The 11415-nt window shown below is 35.9% G+C and overlaps 1 protein-coding gene and 1 pseudogene across 1 annotated transcript in view; one reads left to right on the top strand and one right to left on the bottom strand.

Annotated features, from left to right (window-relative positions):
• Positions 1–332: 332 nt before the first annotated feature.
• The window catches only part of LOC145995340 (uncharacterized), a 124784-nt gene continuing 113701 nt past the window's right edge, over positions 333–11415 (bottom strand). Inside the window, exons 7-10 of the mRNA XM_083131953.1 lie at positions 10087–10213; positions 9709–9791; positions 8002–8029; positions 333–638 (exon numbers count right to left, since the gene is read on the bottom strand). Of these exons, the coding sequence (XP_082988079.1) occupies positions 589–638; positions 8002–8029; positions 9709–9791; positions 10087–10213 (288 nt within the window). The 3' untranslated portion in view covers positions 333–588. The remainder of the gene's footprint in view (positions 639–8001; positions 8030–9708; positions 9792–10086; positions 10214–11415) is intronic.
• LOC145995356 (vigilin pseudogene) lies at positions 1066–4682 on the top strand (annotated as a pseudogene).

Below are 11415 nucleotides of genomic sequence, written 5' to 3'. Positions count from 1 at the left end.
GCAATATTCGGTGGACAAAATACGTATACTCTCCCATTCTACTTTACTCTACTTTGCACCCTAGACTAAAGGTAGATTGATTTTACGACAGATATAAAGGTAGTAAATTAGATAGATGAAATGTTAGAAGTACTGTATTTACAGACAAATATTTCAGTCTACGGTTAATGACTCCAGGGTTCCCGGGTTCGAATTCCGGCCTAGGCATGGTTGTTCTTTGTGAGTATCCCTTCATCAATTTCATAATATCATCACTCATCCTCATCGTCACGACTAGCCAAGAGTGGCAGAAAGGCGACGCTATATAACAAATCAAATAAAATGAAATTGGAATCTGTGTACTGATCGTGTATTATTACTTAAAGAATATCTACCATTGGCAAAACACATAAGTGAGCATGCCTCATGATCATGAGTCATGACATAAATAAATTGGGATAATGATACAGAAATATTTTATATCTGTGTTTATATTTAATTAGCTTAGTCATGAAAACAACACACCTAATAGAATTCAGAAGTATTCTATATCTCAAATTATGCTACAATTATTGGCATTATTCAGTGTTTTTTTTAAAATGCAATTCTTCAACATTTCTTCTCAACACGCTCGAACATCTTTTTGCAGTTTTCATCATCTGAAAGAATAAATAACATGCATTAATTTTAATATTACTCTTATAAATAACCTGATAATATTAAATAACGGTGTATATGCCTATTAAAGGGAAATACCAATTAGTCACTTTGAGATTATTGTAGTAGATGTAAGCGAACTCATCACAACTTAGGACATTACGAACTATGACACTATTTTACAACAAATATGCCTAGACTGAATTATAACTTATATACGTATTATAAACATGGGTATTGATATCTAACATAGAAGGTTATTTAACCACATGTGATCATATCATGTTATTTTGCTCAAAGGGGTGTATTTAGTGACGGACTAGGGGTAACTTATTGTTCTAGCATTTTTGTTAATCTGGCTTATATCAGATTATGGAAATTTTTTACATTCCAATTTTGGTCGAAATTTGTTTTTTTGGGGCAAGGGTAATGACAAACAGCAGTTATTCTGAATCTCCTATCATAAAGAGTCTGTGGTAATGCTAATTGTTCTTTCTAAAATATGTGGTGTCACGCTTTCGGAATCCAATCCATCAAAATGTTTAGTGATTGGTTTCGTTTATAAATCGACTTTTACATTACATTGAAAAGGTAGTTAATGTAACAATCATTCAACTGCGTGTTAATTATCACACTATCACACTATCACTTGTGAACATTTCCACTTTGGGTTAATTACGATTTCTAGGAACTCTATAATGTGTGAAGAAGAACTAATAAAATAAAAATCATTGTTAATTGAACTTTCAGATTCGAAATCCATCAGAACATTCTCCTTGGTCTAGTTTAACAAGAGTAAAGACCAAACTTTTAATTGTTTGCTGACTTTCATACTGTCTTGTAGCTGGTTCATTCCGTACCAGATAGACTAATTTCACAAAAGGTTTCAGGTCATAGTTTTTGATTTGGATGGAATTTGGAACTGTGGTTCAATCATGTATGGAAGATTATTAGGTTACCCCGAAAAAGTGTTCTAGAGTTATAGCCTGTGGAAGAAACTGGTGCACAACAGAGTGTGTCTCCCAAATCTGAGCAATAAGCCTCAGAGCTAACTCAGGACACTATAACTTCGTAATTATTGATCACAGGTGCAACGTGCCACCACTCATAAGTCCAGGACACGGAGCCACGAAACAGCAAAACTTAGCTTCTTGCTCCGGCTGGTCAGTTGGACGCAAGAGTTCTCACTCAGGGATCGGGATTAAGACGATCCACCCATTCCCTGGAAGGTAACCACCGACATGTGACGAGTCATCGTAAATAAAACTAAAACCAAGTATTTTACGTTTAAAAAGTTCAAAAACTTTAATACCGACTCGCGCGTGTTGCATACTTATTCGGACAGTTCAAATAAATCATATGTTGAGTCCTGTTCGTTCGAGAGCAGTAATTAGTGAAATGTTTTCACGACAGAAACCGCGCACTGCCTCTACCGTAGATAACAAGACCTCAACTGCTTCCCCAAGCGCGAGGCGCAGCATAACAGATTGTTCTTTTTACAATGCTAGCAACTCATAACATAAAAATATCACAAGAAGAACTGATCATTTATATAACATATCAATGTTAATTAGCGATAGTAAGCTAAAGTTCAGGTTGGCAACAATTAAAAATGCCAAGGGGGAAGTTTTGACATCGCCAAAAACAAGTAGCGTTGTTTCCCCACTCCTAAAATTAACAGCCAATAGGAAAACGATATATTATTGAAAGTGAGATTAGTGAATTATATGCTTACATGTTACAATATTAAACTAGGACAACAAATAACGAAACTGACTTTATAAAGCAATTCATTTTTGCCCTTTCACATAAAATGAATAACGAAAGATTTAGTATATGAATTTATAACGAAGATTAAAATACTTTGATCTTGTCCATTGTTGAACAAGATTGATATTAAGAAGAAATATATTTAATATGCGCTTAAACAACAACATTTGTGTTAAAATTAGAAATAATCCTAGCCATCTTGGATTTAATGAAAACGTTGCATATACTAATTAGGATGAATTAATGTTGCAAAAATACGCGAATAATATAATAGCATAAGATAAAACATAAATATATACAATGAATTATGAAAACAATTAAGTATAAATACTATGATGCAACTTATTAACTTAAAAGTATACGAACTAGATATTTTCCAATATACGAGTGCAATTTGGCTAACGAGGCGGTCGTTACACAGGCGGTGATGTTTACACACACAACAAAACTCCACCCAAGGAGTATCAAAATACCCACACCTTGTTTACATTAGCAAATAAAAAATCCAAAATATGCCTTAAGAAGTCTTATATCTCAAAAGATTCATATCTTGTGTGCCTCAAATTATAGCTGTAATCTACCCAAGAACGTGGTATTATTTTTTCTAATAACCCTGATATTTGCTCAAGAGACACACATTAGGTCGCCTCTATCTTTATACAATTCGTGTAATATATGGCTGAAGAGACAAAAATCACGCGAAAATGGTGGATATTTAAAATTGAAATGGTGCAGCACAAAAGTAACAGGTGATATCAAAGCTAAGTGGCACATACTACATAATCAGACATTCCCCTAATGTGACCCAAAATACCAAATTGTTATTGCAGGGCACTAGTGTACTGTAATGGTTTAAAATCATCTATTGAAATAGGTGACTTTTTTTGTAACAACCACAAAATTGGGCTTTAACCTTGCAAAAAATCACTAAAGAGGAAGTAATATATACGTATATTGTAGAGAGAACAAAGAAATAAGAGAAAAATTGAATTAAGTTCAGATCACATTTCCTGGTCAAGGTGAAAAGAGAGACGTGGTGAAAATCCTTGAGTGTGAGGAAGATGTTGACAAGTGCTACAAATACCTTCAAAAGTTGATGATGGAGTTAAATGAGAACAGCTTTATTCTACATGTTCCAATTTATAAGCAGTTCCATAAATTTATCATTGAAAACAGAGGAGCATAGATAAGATATGGGATGAGACTCAGACCAAAAAAGATTTACCTGCTTAGGGTGAGATGAGTGGTGTCATCTCAATTACAGGAAAGAAAGAGAACGCCAAAGTTAGAGACATAATTCTTAAAATTCAAAACGAACTGGAAAATATTGTCCTGAAGAAATAGTAATCTCTCTCAAGTATGTGGTGGAGCACCTATCAAGTTTCAAACTCCAGAGAGCAACAGTGACAAGATCACAATCCCTGGCCCAAAAAAGGATGTGGCGAAAACTAAGCAACAGCTTCTGGAATTAAGCACAGCGCTGAAGTGAGAGCAAGACCTTAACATCACAAATTTTTGATTGGAAGAAATGGAGTCAATTTCAAGACGATACCTGATGCTACTGGTGCCCGTACTATTGTTTTCCCAACAGAGAAGGATGAAAAGAAAGAAGTAATAACTATCATTGGTAAAAAGGAAGCAATGGAAAAGGTCAAGGCTGAATTGGAAGAAACAATAAAGGAAGCTGATTATAGAAACTGATATGAGAGTAGACTCTAAACACCACTTCCATTTTGTGGCTCGCAGAGGAGAAATAATATTGCTGCATGAAATAACAGAGCAATGCTGATATACTTTGATCTCATTTCCACGTCCTGGAGTCATCAGTTGTACTTAAGGGTGCCAAAGAATGTGTGGAGGCAGCTAAACTGAGAATACAAGAAATGTTGATGAACTGGAGCAAGTGATTCCACAAAAACACCACCGCACAGATTGGAGCAAAAGGCTACAAAGTTCAAAATGTCACTGCTGAACATAATGTACAATGAAGTTTCCTGACGGATACTCAATATGATTACAGTGAACAAGATGAACAGCAGATGAATGGTGAGATTGATGATAATGAGCCCAAGAAGTGTGATATAATTAAAATAACAGAAAAGAAAGAGAACTGTGAGGCAGCTACCCATTTGAACCTTGTTCTTCTGACTGTAGAGCTAAATGTTCCTTTTGATTTCCATCGATGAATTATTGGGCACAAAGGCAGAGATGTAAGCGAGTTAATGGATACTTATGATGTCTCCCTTGTTTTCTCCACAATACATATAAAGAAGTAGAAAAATTCAGGGCGCCCGGTCGCCATGGCGCCTGAAAATTTGCACCTGGCACCTGAATTTTCAAATTCAGTGCTAAAAATATATATATGTTTTAATTGATTGATTGAGTTGGTGTTGTAAGTCCACTTTATGCACAGTAAGGTTAATCGGGACTGGACCTACAGTTTAAAGTGGAATCCGAACCACTATGTGCCTCTACCGGGTGTCAGACCCGGGACTGGTTGATTACAATGCGACAACGTTGCTACTGCGCCATCGGGGAGGCCATATTTTTTTATTTTGAGAAATATCCGTTGCCTTTTTTTAAAAAATGAGTACAGTGTGTGTTTTATAATGTTTGTGTGTTTTCTGCATCACGTGTATCATTAAATCAGAATAACGAACATGCCATTATAAAATTTTTCACTGTTGCTAGTTGAATTTTAAGATCTGTGGCAATGTGGTAGAGTCGGTCATATTTTAGAATATATTGCATAGTTATTCATGTCGTTAACAGTTGAGAATGCCACTCTGTCCACTCTGGTGCAAAAATTAATTACTTTTAATCCATTCTTTTATTAATTAATAAATTTAATGCTTCCAGATCATGTTTCAAAATGTTTAGCTTTATCTAAGTTGGATTCATGGCTTTCTTAGACCATATTTGAAAAAAATGCCTCATATATTAAAAAAATAGGGGCTCGAGCCTGAATTCGTTTTAGTATTTTCCGCGACTGCATGTATATATACATACTCGAACATTGTATGTGTGTGTGAAGGCGCGTACCCAGGATTTTTTTTGAGGGGGGAGACCCATTGGCAAATTTTAAATAAATTTTCTCTCATATTATACACTATATATATATATATATATATATATATATATAAATTAAAAATAAAGTGAAGGAACCTTTTTATAAGCAATATTACCTAAAAAGGAAGATTGTTGGGAAGATAAAACGAAACGTGTTTCCGGTTACAAATTCTGCCAAGCAAAAATCATTTAATTCCCCTGACTTTTACAGGTTTTGAAAGTTTTTTTTTTTAAAAAAAATCATTTGTTTCCAATGACCTCAGTCCTAGCCTTGTTTTTCTGACTCATCCAGTTGTCCAGGACTTTGGAGTCAGTGCGAACCCTGTAAATACGTAAATTATCTGAAGCGAACGGCTAAGTGACTTCACCCTGCAGTGTGTCTGCTGGCGTAATATTGTTTCTATGGTGTATTTTCGCTTTAAGAATCTTATTCGACAGTAAAAATGAATACCAGTGGCAACCAAGGAGCTATTAAATGGGGTTGCATACATGTGGGATAGTAAATGCCATTATCAACGGTTCGTAGCATCGAATTTTTTGACCTTGATGTCTTCTGCACACTGTGAAAGTTTGTACTGTCACACCACTGTGTATTTATGTTCAAGACAATTACAATTAGAAAAGCTGAGAAATTGCACTAAAACAAATTCCGATGGACAGAATTTTGTAAATAATAATGTACTTAATTTCTTGAGTGTTTTGAACAAATAACAATATATATTAAAAGTACTTCAGCCAATTTTTTGCCCCAAAAATCTAGCAACGATTCTGCTGTGAAGTGGATTCTCCTATTTACATAATATTAATTAACCCTAAGCCATTGAGTGGCAGAATGGACATCAGTTGCAGAAAAACCGTGATGTTGGAGAAAGAAAACAAAGTTTTTTTTATCCTTCTGCTCAGTGGTGGCGAAAAAGGGATCGTGCGGTGCGGGTGGAGAGCTAACTGCCCCTTATATGGTTGGTTTTGTATTTCAGTCATTGAGGAACCTTTCTTCCATAATGTAAAGAGTATAGAAAATTCCCCCCTATTCTAATTATGTGAAACATTTGTGACACTGAAATAGAAGAAACCATCCAATAATGAAAGGGTTCCTATTTGTCGAGTGTCAAACAACTATTTTTGACTCATAAAACGTTCAGACAATTTTAATAGTGTGCACAGTAATCTACATAAAGTCCTACATAACCAGTACAATGTCTGTAGTGGCGCAAGAGTCTTTCTTCCCTTAGCTATAGCAAATAGTGTCCGAGCCGAAGCGAAAAGGTCGGGAATGGACTGTCCCGACTAAATCGGAGCGTCTGATAGCTCTTTGCATCAATGGTTATAGAACTAAAATAGCCCAGTATTGCGGACTGTAGACTTCTAGAGCCAGCCTCTGTCCAGAAACAACCTATTCATTTCTGCAAGGACAAAATCGAAATTCATGCAAAATTTGAAAAACCATCATCGTAATTTTTGTAGGTTTTTATACGTTCAAATTAAAAATTTTCATGGCTCGGGGGGGGGGGTCGGGCATGGCCCCCTGCCCCCCCTTTTCAGGGTAAAACCGCAACATGGCTACCATATTGAAACCCGCCATCTTGGAGTCAGGTCATTCTCCAATAGTAAGGAGTCATATGAGAAATCAAAAGTGGTTAGCCTGCCCCCGTGGCTGAGTGATGAGCACATCGCGCTGCAACGTCAGGGGTCCCGGGTTCGAATCCTGGCTTGGGCATGGACGTTTGTGATGTCTATTCATCAATTTCATCATATCATCACTCACCCCCATCTTTGCAAATTAGCCAAAAGTGGCACAAAAAGCGAAGTAAAATAAATCAAAGCAAAGCATCAAAAGTGGTTAGTTTTTCCTCAGAAATTCGTTCATGTAATCCGTTTTGCCATATGTGGTGTGGTACAAAAGTTATTAACACAGATAGTTGACATAACTGCCTCAAAAGAACCATGCAATGTGCAATTATTTGATGAGTTCAGTAAAGTCCTTGATATGAAATAATGAGAAAAAAAACATAGGCTGTACCCAGCATATGTTTCGCTTATTAATGAAACTTCCTACTAGAATTTTCATCGAGTGGTGGCAGTTATACCCTGTTGGCACAGGTCATTCAACTGGATATGTACTTAAATTTTTAAATATATTTCTTATACATTATTGTTTTGAGTATATCAAAGAGAAGTACACCAATGAAACATCATAAGTTCTCAAGTTCATTCTCTTTAACATTGCTCAGTTCATGACTTTCTTGTAAAGTGAATGGGATATCGGCATATCAGATATGCGATATGGGCATATCAGATATCACAAAAAACAAAAAAATTATGAAAGGGAAATTGATGCAAATGATGAGGCTCCATCTGAGGATAAGAGACAACCAGAAACGAATAACTTCGCATCTAAAGGTTGTGGGCATTTATACGCTGTATTCTACGCTGTTGTCTGTATTCTACGCTATATTGTAATAATATTTTGTATTCGAAATATTCCATTGAAATTCTTACTTAGGTATGTGGTCTTTATTTACTTACCTAATACTCTTCTGTCATTCGGGCAACTCTGAAAAAGAAATATAATATCTGGTTAATTTCAAAGTTTCTTCACTTGATTTCGGAAGTTTATTCCGCATCCTTCGGTTTTAATTCTTAGTTCATTTCCGTGTAATGTTACTTGCCTAGGAATTTAGTAATGCAATGTAGTGGTGAGGAATAAGGCGCAGTGTCACAATTAAGCTGTAGCTATGTACCGTATGTAAGCTCGTACTATTTCTACTAACCAGTGCATTGATATTATTTACTGGCGATGGTTGTGCCTTTAAGGAAGGATGGCAGAGGTTTGCATGTTCCCGTCGATTTACATACCAATAAAAGGAATATTGGGCACCTTGAAAGAAAATAGACACAGGCTAACTAAAAACAAAATCCTATAACACCTTCGTTCTTTACCATCTCATATGGAATTTCAGTAAATGAGTTGGTATCGCATTATCTAAATTATATAAGTGACTAAAACATTAACGGTTTACTTTTTAAAAGTAATCATTACAATACTTTGATTTACTTACTTTACATAATTCAAATCTTGGCCATTTTTTCACCAGAATAAAATCTATATTCAAAGTGAATAATGGGTGTAGTATCAATTACTCTTTCCTTGAAGCCTTGATCAATAGAAAGTTCTTCAACCAGTTTTTTTTTCAACGGCTATTGTAATGAATGAGAGAACTTAATCTTTCATTTTTCATTGAATTACGGAGATAATTTTTTACTCTCTTGAGGGTCCTCATACTTCTTTCGGAGGAAGCTGTTGTAACAGGGAATGTCAAGACCAACTTGATAAGTTGTGTTACATCTTTGTAGATTGTTTGAAGATCATTGCTAACTATGAATTTTAGAAGGTCTGCAGGAGGTAATCATTTTCTAATCGTTCTTTGTTGAAAAATAGATATGTGGACAGAAGGTTACTTAATTTCATCACAGGAAAATGTAGTTTATATTCCCCAAAGCTATTTTTGTCTACCAATTCAACAAATGTTATCTTTTCAAGATCTCCAACACGTATTTCCAGTTGTACAGTCAGTGTGTCCAAGATTTCGTAGGTTTAGCATCTGAGAGCCACGAAGTCTTGTTCACTTACATTTATTTTACTGCAAATCATCTTAGAGTTTTCAACACATAATTTCACAGTATCATATTTTTATAACATAAATATTCCAAATATTCCAATATTTCGCGCGTGTGACAAACACACGCGCGCATGCACTTCAAGTAAATTAACATTCAACAATGCAGCGCGTGAACGACGCACTTTGCACAAGAAGACTAGAAGCACAACAGGTTGGTTCTGAGGCTAGCCGCTTTTACCCAGCGAATCGGCAGTCCCCTCCCCTTACACTCCCCTTCCACCTACACAGAGCTCACGCTGTAGCTGCCTTTTAACGCGAGGCTTTTCGTCAAAAGCATCACAGTTCGGCCCGAACGAACTCTCTCTTTCTCGCCTGACTGACGAGATATCTGGAAGAATCGGCGGAACCAAACGTTCGGATTACATAGTTTCATTCGTTTTAACAAACTTTGATTGTTACAGGGTACAAGAACATTTTAACTTCAACATTTCTTTGGTAGGCTAAGCCTCATAGGAGCTTCGCCACTGCAGATGACGACCTTATATTTTTATTGCAGCTTGTATGGGAAGAGGTTACTTTAACGATTCCTCATATTAAAAACAGTATCACTCACCTTCATCATCTTGCAGAAAGTACATCTTGATATCTTTGCCGCTTTGGAAGAACATTTGTCTTCAGAAATAGTGTTTGTTTTCACTGGAAGAGAGAAATGTATGATACATTACATTACTTCTAAACATGAATTAGTTAAAACTCCCATAACCAAATACATTTATGAATTTCTGTAGAATACTTGTTAATAAGTTTGCAATGAACTTTTATGGATCAAAATGGAGACAATTCTGTAGGTAAGGGAGGGGGGTGCTTATGTAAATTATCCTACTTGGGGGATGCTTAGTGAAAAAATTTCTTAACTTTGGGATAACATCCACTCGTGTCCTGCTTACTTGGAGCACTGGCAATTATAACATTAACATAAAATACAACATACCTTTTTCTGTAGGACTAAGACATTCTCCTAAGGTGTGGTTTGCTGCAGAAGCCCATGGTTCTTCACTATAAGTTTCAGTGAAAATTTGTTTGTATTTCTCTTCCTGGAATACTCCACCCTCATCGATCTGCCGGGAAAGGAAGAATGCATAAACTGCTAAATATGAATTAATAAATAAGTACTATGAATATTCATGACTTAGACTGTACCCTCTATGTAGTGTTTATGCTGACATGCTTTATGCTGATATTCGCATGGATCTCTTCTAATTTGTTCTGTTTCATAAAGCAAAATGCATTTACAAATCTTCGTTACCATGTTACGGCTCTACAATGGATTCTATGGTGCCGTATTAATCATTGTTTCTTCTGATGAAAAGTTTCTCTCGCGCTATCGACCAGGTGAGTTGTGGAAAAGATTCCAAGCTCTTGAGAGCTAACGTCACTTTCATCTTCAGATGTTAGCTCTCGAGAGCTTGAAATCTTTTCCACAACTCACCTGGTCGATAGCCCGAGAGAATCTTTTCATCATTCGCCGCCAGGAAAGCTTCAAGATTGTTTCGTTTGTCATTAATTGTTTTCGCTAAAATAATGATAGTTGTGGTGATTCAATGCAATTAAACATAAAAATTCAATTCATTAAGTTCAACGCAATACACAGTTTCTGAAGGTTGAAGACATGGCTTACTGCTGATGAACTCTCTTACTCTCTATCCCCTTTTCTTTACGTTGCCTATCTACCTCTTCGGATAACTGCGACTCACTTCCGTACAAGGCATGGAGAAGTTTTATATTTGTTATTTTCGGAATGTTTTTTCTATGTTCGTTCTATAGTCTATTTTGTCAATTCATCACTCTTTCTTATCGCGGCTTGTTTAATTTGCGTTCTGGTCATGGGCGTCGGCAGGGGAGGTCGAACCGATCGGTCGACCCCCCCCCCCCCTGGAAATTTCCATCTACTTTTTTTCAATTTATGGCAATTTATAAACGAAGCACTTTATTTTACCTTATTTTGCGTCATTGTTTAAAAATGGTCTTGAGATATCGAATTTGGCACGAAACACTGAAACTCTGTTAATTTGTAACTTTCACACGTTCCGAAGCTTCTCATACTACTGCGTTTGCTGCTGCTACTGTTACTAATGTTAGAAGTAACTATTATGTAATCTTCCGTGTAACAAGTACTATATTATTCATATAATAAACATATTGGATGCTAGAATAAACTAAACTAAAATTGCTACTGCTACTACTGCTGCTACTACTACCACTAGTAGTAGTAGTAATAATAATATAATATTAATAATAACAATTTAAAATACCGATAATG

Source organism: Lepisma saccharinum, chromosome 11 (assembly GCF_977018435.1).
Source record: "Lepisma saccharinum chromosome 11, izLepSacc3.1, whole genome shotgun sequence".
Classification (NCBI taxonomy): domain Eukaryota; kingdom Metazoa; phylum Arthropoda; class Insecta; order Zygentoma; family Lepismatidae; genus Lepisma; species Lepisma saccharinum.
This window is presented reverse-complemented; position numbering and strand designations above follow the sequence as displayed.